Here is a 20177-nt window from a genome sequence, read left to right as displayed (position 1 = left end):
AGTCGCTACCAATATGGCTAATAATAAGGCGTTTTTCCTTTCCAGATGGGGCTTCTAAACCTGTCGAAAACCATCTAGTAAAGCTTGTCATTTGTATTTCACATTTAAATCCAGCCAAATTTTCTCACAGTATGTCCTTCATTTAACCATGTTTCATCTGTATTGTTTTTTTCCATTTCTTCAAAATTCTGCTATTTGTTTCAGATACTTTCTGAGCTATAAAATGATTTCTTCTCTTTCAACAAGGTTACTATTCCTCTTTCTCTTTACCTAAAGTTCATTTCACGTAAAGTACGTAACAAAACACGTCTTGATATTTTTGGAATATTTTCATTAGATTGAAGGGAAGAAGCAATATTTTTATAGTTGGTAATTCCTTTTTGATATAAAATACATGTACTGCACGAGGAATGGCCTGTTTGTACTCTGTACACACTAGGTTCGGAAACTTGTCAAAATACTTCATAATGTAGCTACATGGCCTACATTCATATTTTGTTCTCTGACCCGAAGTCCTTCAAATGCATTTCCCAATATAGTTTTTTCTTCAGTTATTAAATTGTGATGTTTCTTTTCGATATATGGTTCACTATTACTACTGTCAGGCATATTTATTATTTGTCACCAAATTGAAGCAATTCACAAACAGTAAACGTAAAAGCGCCTTCCACTAATAATACTACAAACAATTCTGTTCTCTACTTTATGAAACCCTTGTCAGTGCACTTATGAAACTGACTTACATATCTCTTCAATCGTGAGCCCCCAGAGGGAGTGTAGTGGTCATCGTGGTGTCGTGTATTTTCCTCCTCCAAAGATCTCTGTCTTTGGTCATTTCTTTTAACTCATAGGTATTTTGCATATGCTTGTAATTTGATCGATCCATCTTGTTGGATATCTTCCTCGTGATCTTCGGCCTTCCACCTTTCCTTGGATAATAAGAATTTCCATGTTTTCTGTGTCTGCTGTGATAGCCGTTTGCTAACTTTTAGCTCATTTAAAATTGAAATATTTGTCCTGTGGTCGGTCAAATATAATAGTATCATATAAAAGTAAATCAATAATTTACAAATCAGTTAGCAGCGATTTATTTTATTATTGAAAATAGTTAGCTAATTTAAATATAGCAGACAAATACCGGCCAACTGCTACATACTTGACTTGCTAAATGCTCAGCTTTCTTATAATTTCGGACTTAAAACTTGACTGAAGGCTGTTAAGGCTGAATGGCAACAAGAGCCTTATACCCGTCACAAGTTGTCACACAAATGCTCTATCAACAACTCCTCACAGACAGTTCGTCTAAGGACCAGGAATCCCAGTGGAGTCCTACGTTGCCATGTGATTAATTCCTTTTGTAACTTAAACATCATAGTTTTTAAATATCAAATTATATACATATATATATATATATATATATATATATATATATATATATATATATATATATATATATATATCTGTGGTTATTTACCAAAACTTGATATGTCAAATAGAACAAGTTTTCAGTAGATCGAAATAAAAATATATAACCTCATGACAATTTGTTTTTATTTTTTACTCGCTCAAATTTTATAAATAAAATGCTGCTTAAACTAATAGTGTACATTAATTTTGGAAATTCTATTGTGAAAAATGATTTTACTAACATATCATGTCAAAGTGAAGTATATAAAATACGTGAATATCATAATTACAAAATAAAAACTGAAGAAATTTATACTGAAATTAAAACTTGATATTTAATAAAGATGGTTACTTTTAATCAATTTATAAAATAATGTAAAATTCACCAATTTATTGAATATCTAAATTTAAACTTCAGTATAAATCTCTTTGAAATGAGTAATAACAATTAGCAAAATTATTTTTATTTTTCACTGTTATCAATCTACATAAAAAAGCAATGTTTATCATTTAAAAATAAAACATTAAATTCCATCAATTACATTTTCAGTCCGTGGTAAAATGGATGGTACACTGGTTCAAGTTATTGCAGCAGGAAAAGCAAGTCTTCCTTTTTTTGATGTTTTATGGGTTTAGGTCCACTATAAACAGGTTCTAATGTAGGATCCATCCGCTGCCCTCTGTATTTAATATTAAGGGTAGCGACGTCAAGACCTTTATATGCATATTTAATGTCTATAACACCCAACTCTTCACCAAAACTTTTATGTCATGCCTTTTCACATTTTCATTATCCACACCTTTATCACGCTTTACATAGATATTCTGGAAAAGTTTTAAATACGCTAGAAAATCTTTCCTCTGCATTTCGATAACCTGGAATTTCTTCTTAACGGGGACAGTTCTAACAAACTGGTACCAGTCATGAGGTGTCCTTATTTGGTTTGTCTGTTTTTATTATTTCCTCGTTCTCCTTTATCTTTTCTTTCTGTCTTCTTTGACTCAATCTTCACTCTTTCAGAAATTACTTGGTCTTTGTCTTGCACTTTTTTAAGAAAATCATAAAAAATTTCTTTTTGTTCAACTATGGAGAGTTTCTCGTGACATTTATTGCGACAGCAACTAGTAAGCGCTTGAAATACTTTTGCACGTTTTTGTATACCTTTTCTTGTAATATGTTCTTCTCCTAACATCTTCTTTTCTTTCATTTCTACTTTTTTTTTTGTTTTTTAGGTTGAACATTAGAGTTATTTATTTGATCTTTGCCATCGTCACTTTTATTTGTAAAAGTATCATTACTTACTATGTCATCCGTATTATTATTGGATGTAGCTGTTGTTTCACACTTTTTGGATGGCATTGCTTGATATTTACCTGGCCTCTCATTGTCATTTGTGTCAGATGAAGTGTCCGAAGGAATATAATCTTCATCTACATCTGAATTATCACTATTCAAATATGACACTAATTCTTCAGAATGGCCAGTGGATCCAGAAGTTGAACTTATTTCTTTAATTTTGGCATCAACTAAACATCGCCGAATCTTCATGTTGGCTAATAACCACATCAACTAACAGCTTTCCACCCGACATACTTTTACTAATAGTTTTCTTAAGACAACCAAAGAACCACCTTAATTTAGTAAAATGCACAACAATAAAATTAGGTTATGTTATCGTCAGCTGGTAACCAAAACTTGATATGTCTATAAAACATCCGTCCACATTTAAAATCTGATGGTGACAAAACTTGATATGTCGACTTATCAACTTTTGGCAAATATTAAAATGAGGTAATTTAATACATCATGTTTAGTCATATATAGTGGCTTCAAACATGTACATCCAGATAGCACTGATGATGGAATAGTTATTCCGAAAACGTCCTTGTGGAGTCTTATGTTACGCCAGTCTGTCGAGTTCCTCTCGGCGTTCCCACACTAGCCTAAAGTTTAGTTTAGGGCTTATGAAAGCCCCATCACTGCTTGGCTATATGTGCAAATATTTTCCGCTTTAGTTGGAAAGCCTTCATGTTTTAAGTTCCCTTGCACACTGCAAAATTGCAAAAACTTTGGAGTGTGCAAGGAAATGTTTAAAATTCTACTACTACCAAATATTCTTGCGCCCGACCCTTCTGCAGTTTTAGACCCGTCTGTGTACCAAGTATAACCTGGCAGTCTTGGTCGAGTGTTTCCTCTTCCACAGCCCTCTCGTGGACAAATGTCCACTTGGAACGGTATTTCAGGCCTCTATCTGCTATGATATTCGTTCTATCTGCCGATTCCAATTAAGCTTTGAGATGTTACAACAATATACTTTAATTCACTCACTAGATTTAGATGTGTACCATTAAGGCTTAGAGCCACCATACCAATACTGATGCATTTGTAATTGTTGGTTTTACCAGCATGTTATAAATAAATTATAATCTGATTTTAAACTCCACATTTTTTCCATGAGTGCATGTTAGCTACCATTAACATAGTTACGACTCTCTTGGTTATTCATTCTATACTCCCCGAGTCTAATATTACCCCAAGATACTTTACATTTGAAGCACATTCTGTAACTATGGTCAGAGCCTGTGTCATTCTATGTATGACTGTGCTATTAAATTTACCGTCGGTCAAGATGACATCCGCATAGACAGGATATCTGTCGTTGCAAAGTCTAGCTATCAGTTCATCCGTGGTCAAGTTTCAAGAGAAAAGATAAGGCTCCCCACTGCGGGGAGCCTCTGGTTACTTGTGCTGACATTGTATCCCCAGTAACGTTGCATATATCACACAGCTCCTCAGCATGCAGTTTGTCTGCAGTTTATTTCTTCTATTCCTTTTAACGCGTGTTATTGCCTCGTAGGAGGTGTTCTGAGCCCCCTATATATCGAGAAATGCACCCAACATGCATTCTCTACCCTCTGTACGAGATTGTCTAGTGCCGTTTCCGTAGAAAGACCTGCTCTATACGCATACTGTCCCTGATGTATCGGACTTTCAACCCATACACTATCTCTAATATGCCTATCGTGCAATTTTTCTTGTCTTCAGTACGAATGAGCAGACTTATCCGTCTTAGGGACTAAGCTTTTTCCTATCCGGTTTTGCCAGGTTTGGGTATGAAATCCACCCTTATTAGCCTCCATGCTTTTGGTATGTATCCCATAACCTTTTTTACAGGTCGTTTTCCTTCTGTAGAAGTATTGGATAAATCAGAATGATTTATATGGCTCAAGTGAGATTTAATTTTTTTATTTTACCCCATTTTTTATTTTTTAAGTTGCCATACTAAGGGGGAGGTTCATCTGAAGGACTCTGGTTGTAGCCATCGAGGCCTGTGATCGGCTTGAAGGATACCAGTAATACATCTTGAAATGAGTAGTCCTCAATGCTGTGTAGGATACCTCGTCGATCGTGTAGTCTAAGATTTGCGCGTCCTCCCTGATTTTCCAATTTTTCAACAAACAGTCTTTAGCCTTAAGTTCTTGATTTGGTTTCCTTAGACGGGTTCTGATAACTGCTTTATCAGTTTTTCTTCGACTTATCATCGACTACATTTAAGTCTGCTCCCTCCAACAGGCCTTCTGTAGTCCTCACCACTTCAGTCCATTTTTGGTATACTCGTTAGCAGAGTTTACCTATCCTGCCCTAAAAGATGTTTTATGGAACTGCAGAAGTTGATTCTGACTTCCGATAATAACCTCATTCATTGCTTGTTCCAGCTTGTTGCTGATCAGGTCTGCTTGAGCCTGATCTAGTTAAGTATCAGGATGGGATATGTGTTCCACCGCCAATACTTTTGTGGCATTGCTATATGACCTAGTCTGCTCGTTAGTGTTCCTTGGTTTTTTAGCAACTCTTTGTTGCCGTGAGGGGGTGGGGGTAATGCTATTCTCCCGAGGTCTCTTTTTACCCTCGGGTTTTGCCGGTATCACCGCATTCGTTTTATGTAGTTTTACTGTGGTCCATGTCCCAGAAGCTATTCTGGCCTTTTTCTTCATCCTCTTCAGTTGAGCTCCAAAGACGCGTTTTTGGATACTTGGTTCAGAGTCTGTTCCCCTCGGAACACCGTCTGACCCGTCCAGTATTTGGGGCGGAGACAGAATCAGCGACTGATGTCGTCTTTCTGATCGTTCCCGTTGTTTGTATTTATGAGCTCAGAAGAGTTAATCATTTCTGATTCCGCATATGTATTAAATAATATATTTTTTGGTTTTAAAGACATTTTCTCCCTGTTTCTGTCCCTGTCACGCTGATTTAGCCCTTCAGTTATCTGGAAGGGATCTGTCAGTTGTTTTTGGATTCATACTGCACTTCTGTGTGAGTCATGGTGGCTTGAACTAATTTTACCAATTTCCTTGATATACCAAGTTCTCGCATCAGGAAATATAGTTTCTCTGTTTATGTTATAGACTTGTCTAAAATCTACGAAGAAGCTAGTATTTTTTTACATTGAATAACTAGTCAATAGTTGATTGTCCTGGTCTGAATCCGATCTGGTATTCTTCTATGATTTGTTGTGTGTGAAGTGAACCTGGTTATGACCCGTGTAAATACCTTATGACTCACACAGTAAGGATATGCCTCTGTAGTCTCTACAACTGAGCTTGCCTCTTAGTGTGTGTCCTCCAATTTTGAAAATTTCGGCTGGTATGTTATCAATACCTGGTTCTCTAAATTTGCCTACCAATGATTTTTTATCAACTACGGATATATTTTGGTCATTTTAGAATATTTATGTGTTTTTGATTTGCCATTATTTTAATCGTTTTGGTATCGTATGATTGCACCATCTTTTCCATCTTTTGGAAATTTTGAGGTCTTCGAGCGGGGAAATTATTACATGACCTCGATGTAATAATTTTTTGACCAGCGGTCATATTACATAAACTGGGCCAACATCTTCATTTCAAGGGCATATTACAGTTCCATTCAATGATGTGTAATTATTAAATTAAGAACTTAAAATGTAATTGTACCTCAAAAACTTCCTCGTTGATAAAAAATGATGTTTTTTATAGGCTTTTAAATCATACCTTTTACAAAAAGTTCACACTTTTATTTGCCACTTGATGGTATATAAGCCATGTCTGGTAATCCATTTTTTGCGATTCGTCCAGTTTTACTTTAAATTTTGTACATTATTGTCAAAAATTATGTAACTTCACATCATTGTTCATACTTGCTCCCCCCGGAGATCAGATTTTCCTCAATGCTATGGTTATCTGTGATGACTTCTGCATCCTAATGCAGATGTTGACTAATTGCATTAGTTCATCTGCCTTTGGGCCAATTTCTTGACTCCAGGATAACGAGTTGGCCCAACATTAGTCAATTCTTCCACAAACCTGTTTACTGGGAAGTGAAGTACTTCTTATTCCGGTAGCCACTTGGTCGTCAGTGCCTCGTTGTTTATGCAACAGGAAGTACTACATGAAGGTAGTTTGACATTTTTTAGCAAGTAAGAGTATATTCCCTTCTTACCCTTACCAAATGCCTTTTAAAGATTTATTATTTATTATAACATCTCTTATACTAATTATATTTTGTATTTTTCCTTCGAATATCAGTTACATTAACAGAACAGACGGAGTACAATCTTATTGCCACCTTTACTTCAATAATATGCCGAAAATATTGCGAAACACCGCAAAATTCAAGAAAACATTCCTTCTTTGCGGATTGTGGGCATTATTTACATATACACAAAATATAGAGCGATTGATGGTTGCCGGGTGCATTTATTCACACTAAAGAAAAATAAAAGCCTTAAAAGAAGTTCACTTTCAGTTTTTTTGTCTACATATTTAATTTTTAATATGTGATCTATTGTAGGAGGTGAAAGCAAATCAAATTCAGCGACTGAGTCAAAGGTTTCACAACGAGATCAAAGTCTCGAATGTCCAATAGAAGCTAAAAGATCTCGAAAAGAAAATATAAATGACAAGATAAAACAAAAAGAAAATGATAATGCAGAAGATGTTCAGATCATAGAATCCAAAGTAGATTCTCCTATAACAATTAGTGAGGATTCCAGGTCTCAGGATAGCGGCAGTGTAATTTTATTGGATGATGGCAAAGATGATTCAGTGTCTTCAATAGACGCAGGGAAAAGTATTAGTTTAAGAGGGAGTCTGTCAGTGGCGAAATCGAATACACCTTCACCTGTGCTTAGAAAAAGAGGAAGACCAAAGAGGGTAAGCAAATTTTAAATTTTGTTTAAATAAAATTGATATTCAATTATTGTTCGTCGTCTTTTTTAATTTTTTTTTAATGATATCAGATGCAAATTTCTGTAGAACAGTTTTCAAAACCTCTTCAACGGCTGGCAAAAGTAATTGTTCTCCGATAGTATGCGGTTTTCAGGATTTTGATATAAGCAACGAGCTATTGTAAGATACTCGCAAACCATCATCATCAACCTGGGTGATATTTTCTTAAATGAACTTCCACTTTAGATGGCTTCATAGTGTCATTGGTAAAAACTTTGTTGCATAGAAGGCACAAATGATCGACATTACACTCAAGAATATATTCCAAAAGTTGCTCATTTCTTAAGTTAATATCTTTACTTGTCCATATAATATGCGTTTATAACAAAATTATGACTATACAGCGTTCCACGTTAAGAAAATAACAGGTTTATGGAGATCAGTGTTGCCAAAACTCTCGGGCAGCGGTTTACTAGATTGTCGATATATTTTTCGAATTTCCATTTTCAATTAACATTTAACTGTAAAGTCAGAATAACAACTGAAGAACCACAAAACCTTATTATCACTATGTAGTCTCAGAGAACGACATAAAATCGCTGACATATGTACACCGTATTATTTTAAGTTGCAATTAGTAATTAGATATATGCATTCCAAGCGGTCCGTTTATTTCCTTTTAAATCTTTAATAGCCGACAAAGTGCATGATTTAACTAAGCAATATTTTCTACTGATTTCTATGATTCATGGTATATGATATTCTTACCGAAAAACAAATAAACTATCGTTACTATAATTAAAATAAGATAAAATAAAATTATCTTTTGTAAATACTATTTATTTAATTAAAATCATTTTCCCTACTTTTCATCTCTTGTTTCGAATGGACACTTTTGGTCAATTACATTAAAAAACATTAATTCAATTCATGTCTGTGAAAACGAAAATACAAATTATACAACCCTGAATCGCGCTTGTGTTCATCGTGGCCTCGCTGCGCTTCTATCGTCCATAAGAAATACATGGCCCTATCTCCGCAATGTTAATTTCTTAACGTGAAACGCTCTATAGTGGCAATGGACTAATCCCTGTATTTCTGGTGATGTTACTACTTCTCTTAGATTCTTCTTGAAATCGAGTTATGCTCTAATTGACACTAAGTTTCTCTCACTCACACCTACCTCTGGTGCATCCAAGGTCCGGAAGATCACCGCACAATAATCCTTGGAGTTGTGCTATGCATCTGAATAGTTGCTTTTCCGTTAGGGTTCTAAATGACTGGTGAGGGTGTTCTTCACTGCCGACGATGACTCGCAGCTTTATATGCAAACTATTTTCTCGTTTTAGGAGTCATTATCATAAGTTTCCACAGTCAATGCTTGCCGGGAGGTGCTTAGAATAAGTTCTTCTTTTTTTTTCTCGATTTCATGAGGCCATGCATTGTTTATTTATGGAAATAAAATACATTATTTGACATTAATAGTTCTACTCAATAAGTGTTTACGCAATGATGTCCAAACTTTGGTGTTTCGAGAAGTGTATTAAAAAAAGAATATATATTTTATATATCATTTAATAATTAAAATTGTATTACCAATGGAACTTTTTATGATTTTTTTTATTTTTTATTAAAAATGATTTTTCATAAATGCGAGTTCATTGTCGAGAGAAGTCAAAAAACTGTACATCGGTAATTCTCATTTTTAAAACAAAATCAAACTGCTTAAATCATTTATTATATTTTTTACATTTTTTTACATACAATATGGTACAAATTTCAGTCGATAAGTCCAGCAGGCGATCAGTCAAAAGAGGTTGAACCAACTGCAGAAAAAGAGGCAGCTACACAGAAGAAAAAACCAGGAAGAACTCGCAAGGTAAGATTTTGTTATATAGAAAATGCACAACCCGGTGCAGATTTAATATTCTTTATTTAGAAATGGTTACAATGTAAATGGAAGAATTTCTGGAAACTATTTTACAAAAATCTAAGGTTCCGCCAACTAGGACCAATTTTAAACAAATCATATCTAGATTAGTAGGATAAAAACGGAACATAATCTTCGTTTGAACAAAAGGAAGATCTAAGTTTGTGCAACTGCAAAGTCTGTTGATGCAATCATGTTTTATTATCAATAGAACTTTCTTTTTGTGTATTTCCCATGTTCTTATTTTGGTAAAACTGGAAATTCATCTGTGTATATTTATGACGGCAAGAAAAAAGTAGACCAGCAACTTGATCTTTTGAAAAATTACATCACAGGTTTCCAGAAAGAGGTCGCTCATTCCTTTCATGTTACTGAAGATTTAGTTTGATAGAAAAAGAAACAATATTGTCCCGAAGAGTGGATGAGTTAGGTTCAGCAGACTTCATTTACATTCTGTATCTGTAAAATACCACATATTATACAGAATTACAAATTATACCTGTCAGTAAGTTTTTTTAACACTTCGTTCAATAACTTTCTTCTTGTTTAGGTTCCGTCTTCTTAGCGAAAGTTGGCGATGACCTCTGCAAAGTCTTCCCTATTTTGGGCTTTCCTTATTAAACTTTGAAAGTCTAATCCTGTCCAATCTTTGATGTTGCGCATCCAGGTCATTTGTCGTCTACCCGGGTCGCGTCTGCCTTCTATTTTCCCTTCTATGATAAGCTGAAGGAAGTTATACCTGTCGTGTCTAAATGTGTGTCCAAGATAAGACGTTTTACGCTTCTTGACAATTTCTGTAAGTTCACGTTCTCTATTCATACGCCTTAAAACTTCTTCATTTCTAACGCGGTCGGTCCATGGAATTTTCAGCATACGACGAAATACCCACATCTCAAAGCTCTCTAAACGTCGTAACGAGCTGACTGAAAACGCCCAAGCTTCCACGACGTGTAGTAGTACACTATATACATAACACTTTATCATGCGGTATCGTAGGGACAAATCAAGATTACGGGTAGTGAGTAACTGTCGCATCTTTAAGAAGGTGTTTCTTACCTGTTCTATTCTACATTTAACCTCTTGTTCTTGGTCTAAGGTTTCATGTATCCAACAGCCTAGATACTTAAACTTTTTCACTTGTTCAACTAGATTGTTGTTGACTAGTATGTTTATAACTGGTGTTTGTTTTTTTTTGAAACTACCATTGTTTTGGTTTTTTTTTACATTCACCTTAAGGCCGTATAGTTCTCCTTCTTGCACTATTTTGGTTAACAGAATTTGTAGTTCTTCTTCAGTGCCAGCAATCAGTACTGTATCATCGGTATACCTGATATTGTTCACGATTTTTCCATTGACTTTTATTCCTTCTTGTGCTTCATCTAGATCATGTGCAAAGATGTCCTCTGAGTACAAGTTGAATAATAATGGTGATAGTATACAACCTTGTCTAACTCCTCTTTGGATGTTTATGGTTTCAGTATCACCCATTTCAGTTCTGACAGAGGCGTTTTGGTTCCAGTAGAGTTCACGTATTGTATTAATGTCGTTTGGATCCAGGTTCTTTTTTTGCAAGCATTCTATTAGCTGATCGTGTTTGACTTTGTCAAAAGCCTTCATAATCTATCAATAACTTTACCTTGGCAAAATAATAAACTTTTGTCCACAAGCAGAAAAAAGGTACAGTTTTGATGTGTCACAATATATACAACGTTATTGCAAATATGTATGAGATTTGAGATGAAGTAGAAATGTTATATAAAAGTAGACTTCCTGAGTACCTTTCTGAGTACATACTATCAGTATCCAAGGATAGGTACAATACTTGGCAAAGAATGAGGAGTGCAAAACAAATTTAGAAGCTGCCAAATAGTTTTATTATAAAAATACAAGAGAAATACCTGTTAACACTAAGAAATCAGTCCTACTGCTTTCGACATCCGAGTAAAAATTATTGTCGATAATGAAGTACTTAAGTACTAGACGCGCTAATATCTTCGCCTGTTATTTGTTTTACCGTTGTTGTTTTATCTTTTTACAGACGCTTAGTCCTCCTAAAGAAAAAGAACCTGAGCCCGTTGTTGTTGAGACTCCTAGCGAGGCAGACTCAGCTACTGCTTCGCCCGTGCCTAAGAAAAAGATGGGAAGACCAAGGAAGGTAGGTTATTGTTTTTTAAATATCGATTATACTCATTTTGAGATGTATGAAAAAGAGTTTCATTTCATTTTTATATTCATTAGTTTTGAAGATAAGTGAAAGTTAAACATCTGAAAACAAAATGTAATCATATGCATTTGTGAAATTGGTTCCTTGAGATAGACTTCGTAAGATTGTTACAAGTCATGTATTCCTGGATACAGTGCTGTGTTGGTGTTTTTTCTTTCCAACAAAAAGAGATATTTTATGCTTTTTCACAGATCGTTTTTAACCTACTTTAATACTGAGGACATTAGCTCTACAATTCAACGTATTTGTAATATATATATATATATATATATATATATATATATATATATATATATATATATATATATATATATATGTATATATATATATATATATATATATATATATATATTACAAATACGTTGAATTGTATATATATATATATATATATATATATATATATATATATATATTACAAATACGTTGAATTGTATATATATATATATATATATATATATATATATATATATATATATATATATATTACAAATACGTTGAATTGTATATATATATATATATATATATATATATATATATATATATATATATATATATATATATATAGGGTGGTCCTTAAGTAATTGTACAAACAGAAACCGTAGATTCTGCACATTAAAATATTACGATTTAAGCCAACTTGCTTTTATAAAATGTTGATATTAACCCATTAGCGCTCAGTGGCAACTTTAGTTGCCAGTGACTTTCAACACCCGTAAAATCTCTTGTGTATTGTGTGTGACCTATTTTTAAGTGGTATATAATTTTTAGCGTGTCCACATGTATTTATAACCTACAAATTTGGTTGTAAACTTGTTAGGTACTCGTTAGTATTTATTTCAATATTAGAGTTTTGCAGCAACCAAACTTGATCCTAAAAAATGTAAGTATTTTTTAGATAATTTATAATATTTTGTGTTCATACTCAATTCATTTTAAACCAAAGGTTTATTATATATACTGATCTAAGAAAATTAACTGTTCATTAAATTATAACATAATTATGGTACCCTAAATTGTATGGTACGTGGCAACTTTAGTTGCCACTGAGCACTAGAATGATTTATTTTTTTCTTTGTATTTCTGAAGATAATACGTTTAGCGTAGATGAAATTATGAAAGCTTGTGAAGAAAATTACGGATCAAGTTTTTTTAGAAGAATCAGGTCTGTAGGAATAGTTCCTCCTATAGAATCTGCTGAAGCTGATACAGACGAAGATTCAGATTTATCAGATGACGAAACTGAAGGAAATCCAAATCATTTACCAGGTAGAATCCTCAGATCAGAAGCGATTGTTGAGTTGGATGAGGAAATTGTTGAGAATCATTCAAACAGTACAGTAAATATCTGTTTGGATGAGAAAAATATTGATTTGTCACAGCCAGGTACTTCAAAACCTATTGGAAATAAAAAGCGAAAAGTAATTGCATCTTCAAACAGTGTTTGGTCTCAAAATAAAGAAAACAGTTGGAATTTACCTGTCATTACTATACCCTCTGGACCATCGACTATGGAATTTTTGAAAAACTCAGTAAATTCTCCACTTCAAGCTTTCAAATGCTTTTTTACTGATACTCTAATTGAACATATCATTACACAAACTAATTTTTATGCCGGACAAAAGGGAGTGCATAGTTTAAATGTAAGTTATGATGAAATTTCTGTCTTCTTGGGAATAATCTTATTATCTGGTTACCACCAACTGCCGAGTAAGCGGATGTATTGGCAAAATGAACCTGACTGCAAGGTAGCTATAGTTGCAGAAGCAATGCGAAGACGTCGATTTGAGGATATATTACGGTATCTCCATCTAAATGATAACTCGCAGATAAAAACTGACAGGTTTTACAAGGTTCGCCCTCTGTTTGATTATCTAAATAATTCATTCAAGTAAGTACCAGTTGGAAATTCAGTTGCTATAGATGAGAGCATAGTTCCGTATTATGGACGTCATCCTACAAAACAATTTGTACGGGGCAAACCTATTCGTTTTGGGTTTAAATTGTGGGTTTTGCAAGCCCTAATGGATTTGTGTCTCATGCTGAACCATACTGCGGTGCACATACAAAGCTTCCTGATACGGGACTCGGACAAGGAGGAAATGTAGTACTAGGACTTGCTGAATATGCCAACGTTCCTAGCGGGACTAAATTATATTTTGACAATTTATTCACTTCTGTGTCCTTACTTGAAGAACTGTCTAAACGAGACTTGGGGGAACTGGAACATTGCGAGAAAATAGAATAGCAAAGTGGATGAATTTACCTCCGAAAGAATCTTTCAAGAAATGTGATAGAGGGACGACACATTCCACATCTAATGGAAAGCTAACAGCCATTAGATGGAATGACAATGCTGTTGTAACAGTATTATCAAACTGCCACACAGAAGTGCCGTTTAAAAATGTTCAGCGGTTTAGTAAACGTGAAAAAAAGAAGATGATGATTAAAATGCCTGATGCCATTTCCCACTATAATTCTAATATGGGAGGTGTTGACCTTAATGATCAGTTCACTGCTCAATATAGATGCAAAATTCGCAATAAAAAATAGTGGTGGCCACTCTATGCTTGGTCTGTGGATGAATGTTGTGTTCAAGGTTGGCTTCTATATAGGCTTCTAAGTCACGAATTACCATACTTGCAATTTAGAAGACAAGTAGTATTACAGCTTCTTACAAAATATGGTTGTTCTCCAACTAAACCCGGGCCGCATACATCGTTTTCCACTTCCGCTGTTTTGGAAGATCTAAGAACGGACAAGAAAAATCACATTATCGCGAAAGGAGACTCAAAGTACCGCAGATGTAAAATGTGTCAAAGAAGAACAACATACTTGTGTAATAAATGTAATGTACCCCTACATGTGACTTGCTTTGAAACTTTCCATAAATAATTTCCATAATATGTATCTCTAGTTTTGTTAAATCACGATTAGTTTTTAATACATTTCTATTTCATAGAAAATTTTTGGTTATTACCAAACCGTAAGCGCTCAGTGGCAACTAAAGTTGCCACTCATTTTGACAACCTTTTAGCAGACCTTGATTTTTTTATGTATTTTTTAGTAAATATGTAACACTATTTGTAATAAAATCTATAAAAAAATTTACAACTTTCAAACTTTTTTAGTTCTGAGCACTAATGGGTTAAGAAAGATACAGGGTGTTAAAGTGGAAATTTAAAATTTTATTTTTCGCTGTAACTTTTACGTTTGTTAATATTTTTGGACACAAATTTAAAATTGGATGCTATTGTGTAGGATATATTATAATTTTATACATACTTTAATGTAACTAATAGAGGGCGCCACATATGCTACATGCGTGGCATATATTTGCGATTAAATTTTTTGTTCTTTAAGTTAGCTCTATTTGTGTTAAAAAATATTAAAGATACATTATTTTTACACAGAAAAGGTATACTTGTTAGTAACCTTAAAATTTAACCGTTTTCGAGATAATCGCATGTTAAAAGTCAGCTGCATAATAATTCTTAGTTGTGATAATTGTGCGGTAAAGCACTGAATACATGTAAATAAGCATAATTCATAGTTTATTCTTATTAAAACAACTTAAAGATGATAATGTAACATTACAAAATTTTTGTTATGGCTGCTAAATGTCTTATTGGAGAAAATATTCTTCATCTTCTTCTTTAAGTGACGTGTCCGTATTCAGACGTTGGCCGTCATTATGTTTACAATTTCCCTTTTCTACCGCTGCTTAGGTTTCTATACCTACTGGCGTTGTATTACTTTTCCCTATTGTAAAATACTGAAAACCCAAAATATGTGGTTTATGTAAGATGGTACACCACCACATTCAAGGGAGAAGGCAGTGAGAACATACTTAAATGTAACTTTTCTTAACGTTGGATTGGTCGTTGCGGTCATATTCCTTGGCAATGTGGTGAGATATTAATAGAATTATTTAATTTATAAAAAATCCCAAAAGAATACTTATTATTCATTACGTAAATTATTTACCCATTTTTATTAGGACAATTAGAAACTAAAGCACGGGTATTGAATAACACATATGTGTCTTGTTTATAATACTTTTGCTACAAATCTAACCTTAAAGACTCAGCATTTTTACAAAAACATCATCGTTGGCCTAATAACCGATATCATTATAAATATAATAAACACAGAGGCAATTTAGTTAAGCATAATATTAATTCGTTAGTTAATCATAATAGTTCATTTGTTCGAGATGTAATTATAGTTACTCGTAAGCTGTAACGTAATCATATAAATAAGTAATGTCATGGATAGGTTATTCCGTGTGTATATAAGTAACCAATGAATGAGATTCATCACAGTTTAATACATTACTTAACTTCTGTGACAAATAAGATGTAGTTCCATAATATACCATAAGATTTGGATATGTATCCAAAATAGTATATTCATCCATTATACATTATAGCCACCTCGTAGCCCAGAATTTAATCGGTTTGATTTTAGTGTACGGGGCGTATTAAAACAACGTATCTATAAGAATCCCATAAACATTCGCAACCAACTATGGGAAGCAGTTTCTTTAAAACCAATGATGCTATTTAATATGAGACGATCTTTTATGGAATATATTGACAAATGAATTAAAGAAAATGGTGGACATATCGAACAATTACTTTGACAAAAAGTTATGTTATTTCTTAATTTGGTTTGTAAACAAAATATTTTGATTATGACTTTAATTTAACATAAAACGTAAAATGTTTTATGTAATATCCGATTATTCTATTTTTTGTCAAATCCTATTATTAATTATCCTGCTGATATAAATATTTTATTTAATATTTCTTTAACTATTAACTTTAGTTAAAGGTGTTTTATACCAAAATTTAGATTTATTAATGTTTTTGTCTATTTTTCCTTCGTTTCTGGAGTAATTGCCTTAAATCAGAATTATGCAGCTGATTTGTAAAATGCGATTATCTCGACAACTGTTGAGTTTTGAAGTTATTAACAGGTATACCTTTTTTTTGTTAAAATAATGTATCTTTAATATTTTGTATCATAAATACAGGTAACTCAAAGAGCAAAAAAGTTAAGTGCAAATTTATGCCACATATGTGGCATATGTGGCGCCCTCTATCAGCTACATCAAAGTGTGCATTAAATTAAAATTTCTTACATTTAAAAATACCCAGTTGTAAATTTTTAAGCATAAATGTTCACAAACATGAAAGTTATAGCGAAAAATAAAATTTAAAATTTGCACTTTAACACCCTGTATCTTTCTTAATATCAACATTTTATTAAAGCAGTTTGGCTTAAATCGTAATATTTTAAAGTGTAGAATCTACTGTTTCTTTTTGTACAATTACTTAAGGACCACCCTGTATATATATATATATATATATATATATATATATATATATATATCCTTAGACGGCTGAACCAAACAACACAACTGGTCAATATAATAACAAACGCAAGCTGGAATACTTCGGTCACATTATGAGACACCCTGAAAAATATGATCTTTTACATCTGATCATTCAGGGAAAGATCCGAGGTAATCGTGGTCCTGGTAGAAGAAGAACATCATGGCTGAAAAATCAAAGGCGAAAATCAACTACATCGTTATTTAGAGCTGCTGTCAATAAAGTCACGATAGCGAATATGATAGCCAACATGATATCCAACGATCGATAACGGTCATGGAACTAGAAGAAGAAGATATATATATATATATATATATATATATATATATATATATATATAGACGAAAAAAATATAATTTAATATAAAGACAGAATAATAGATGTGTATCTCAAATTATAGTCATCATAAAAACAAATTGAAAGCGTTTCATTGTAAAACTCCATTTAACACATATTTTATTGCAGGTACCTTTGGAACCTCGAGAAGATTTTAAAAATCCAGAAGATTCGCCAAAACTCAAGGAGGCCGAGAAGCCTATAGAGTCCGGAAGACCGAAAAGAAGTTGCAGAGGAGGTCAGTCTATATGTGATACACTTGGTATTAAACCAAGGAAGTCGCGCGGTTCTGGTAGAGGAAGAGGCAGTATGAGGGGCGTGGGAAACAGATCATTAGCAGAAAGGGTGAGTTTTTGATATTTAATTTTTGTGCAGTTACGAAATCTTTGGTGAAGATTTTTTTGAAATTGTATATTTTTTAGTAAATTGTTACTTTAGTAATTTGTACCTCTACCTCTAGCAAATATTAAAGAATTGATTAAATAATCTACATTTTTGTACATACTTGTACATTAGCTTAGTGGAAGATTAAACATACGTAATTGGTAGAATTTTACAGCTTTGAGTCAAACCTAAGATAGTAATTCGTAACAACTATTACATTTTAATACTTTTTGATTTTATGTTATAACAATAATTATACATTGGTCACTATGCAACCATCTTCACGCGTTTTTATGTATAAATTCTATATAAAAAGGGCATTAGTGAAACATAAATATATCATGTGACATAGACAACTGAAAGTAAGCACGCAAAATGTCTGAAAAATAATAAAAAAATAAGTGAAAACCTGAAAACTAAATATTTTAAGGTAATGAAACAGTAGATTTTTTATTTAAGGAATTTGTGTAAAGTTTCTACCATTCTACTTTCTTTTATTACCCTTGTAGCTAATTGGTAACTGCTTTTTTACGTTAGTTTATGTACACATGCTCCCAAAAACAAAACAAAAAATATAAGACAAACTAATCCAGGAATCTCCGTCAAATTAGACATACTCAAGAGTCTTTGGAATAAGCAACTTTCATCAGCGTTAGTTACACATAAACACATAAAAGAAAATTCGCAACATGGAAATAGCTAGTTAAATAAACTTAACATCGAAATATACAAAAAAAAATTATACCCAGAAAACCTATATACAACTCAATGGCCTTAACTCAAGATCCTTCAGAGATACGAATGATATTTCGTCTAACCGTATGCTAATTTTTTCTTCTAATAATGAAAACAAATTTTGAACGGATGAACTCCCGGAAATATACGAAAACTGTCTCACACTGTAAAACTCAATTAACCATGCTACTAGGAAATAGGCTTAAGACACTGATCCATTTTGTGTTTCGAAGGAACCGTTGCCAAAAATCAGGCACTGTTTTTAGATATTTGAGTAAACAAAAACAAATGGTATGATCATAATACAAAAAGAAACACTAAACAGGAAGACCTATAAAAATGTAAAAAGGAATGAAAATATATACAAGGTATAGACAGATTTACATAAACCTGTAACAGATATTAAAAAGAGCATAAATAATAAAATAAAAAAAATATGTAACTCACTATTTATAAACAAATGTATATTTAATATAGTTAAATACTCTATATAAAATGACATGTACCTATATGCTCAAGAATAAATTAAATCTGAACTTAGTCTAAGTCCCCTTTGGAACCGATTAACTGTATTTCAAATAAATAAGCTTGCAAAAAAATTATTAAGTTATGTATATAAAGAATGTGAAATTTTTTAGTTAATCCTATTCACCTTTCATTATGATTAAACTTGGAGATTTTATAAAGAAAATACTATCAAATAATATGTACCGTCTAAATTAAATGTCACGTTAATCTATTAAATATTATATAAGTAATTGAATCCAGTCTCTTAGTCGGCATTTTGATTTTCTTTTAAGTTAAATAAAAAAAAAGTGGACTGGTTCAAAACGAAAATCAAATATTTGGTCTGCAGTTAAAAATATCAAAGAATGCAATTATGATAGTGGATACACTACTTAACAATCTTCCATACATAACCTCGATTGACGGGTTTGAGGTTGTGAGCTCATACTTATATCTGGGATCATTGATCACAAACACAGGGACAATACAGAAAGAAACAAAACGTAGATGTGATCTAACAAAAGTCACTGTACGAAAGATTACCAAAATATGGAAGGACACTCAAATTTCACGAACTCTTAAGATGAGGTTGATCAAGTGCTTAATATTCTAAGACTAACATACGGATGTGAATATTGGACCCTACGACAAGCCAAAAAAAAAAGATAAACGCCACTGAAATGTTTTATTAGATACTAAAACAATTTTTAATAGAAGGTGATTACGTGGCAACATCGCACTTAACGAAGTTATTAACGATAACTTTTCAACGAAATCATATTCCACTTATCAATTTTGCAGAGGCGTTCCAAAAAAAATTTTAATTATTTATTTAAACACATAAGTAATTACGTAAAAATTAAATCTAAGACGGATATAATTATTAAATTATCATGTGTCTTTTGACAGGTATCTTATAGTTGTCTGACAAATTAAAGTAAAATTTTATTCTTATTAAAGAGTACCTAATACAGAACTTCAAAAAACAGAAAACTTTGGAAAATACTTATTTTTTCATTTGGCTAAACAATCTGAAATTTTAACATACGAT

General features: G+C 32.7%; 1 protein-coding gene across 2 annotated transcripts in view; it reads left to right on the top strand.

Moving 5' to 3' along the window:
• LOC140431504 (uncharacterized) overlaps nucleotides 1-20177 on the top strand; it is a 103490-nt gene that overhangs the window by 30188 nt on the left and 53125 nt on the right. For both annotated transcript variants that reach the window (XM_072519419.1, XM_072519421.1), the window contains exons 9-12: nucleotides 7238-7599; nucleotides 9398-9493; nucleotides 11583-11699; nucleotides 17630-17845. In XM_072519419.1, coding sequence (XP_072375520.1) covers nucleotides 7238-7599; nucleotides 9398-9493; nucleotides 11583-11699; nucleotides 17630-17845 — 791 coding nt within the window. The remainder of the gene's footprint in view (nucleotides 1-7237; nucleotides 7600-9397; nucleotides 9494-11582; nucleotides 11700-17629; nucleotides 17846-20177) is intronic.

The sequence above is a fragment of the Diabrotica undecimpunctata genome, chromosome 1 (assembly GCF_040954645.1).
Source record: "Diabrotica undecimpunctata isolate CICGRU chromosome 1, icDiaUnde3, whole genome shotgun sequence".
In the NCBI taxonomy this organism is placed as follows: domain Eukaryota; kingdom Metazoa; phylum Arthropoda; class Insecta; order Coleoptera; family Chrysomelidae; genus Diabrotica; species Diabrotica undecimpunctata.
Note: the sequence above shows the minus strand (reverse complement) of the source record. Positions and strands in the feature narration are given on the sequence as shown.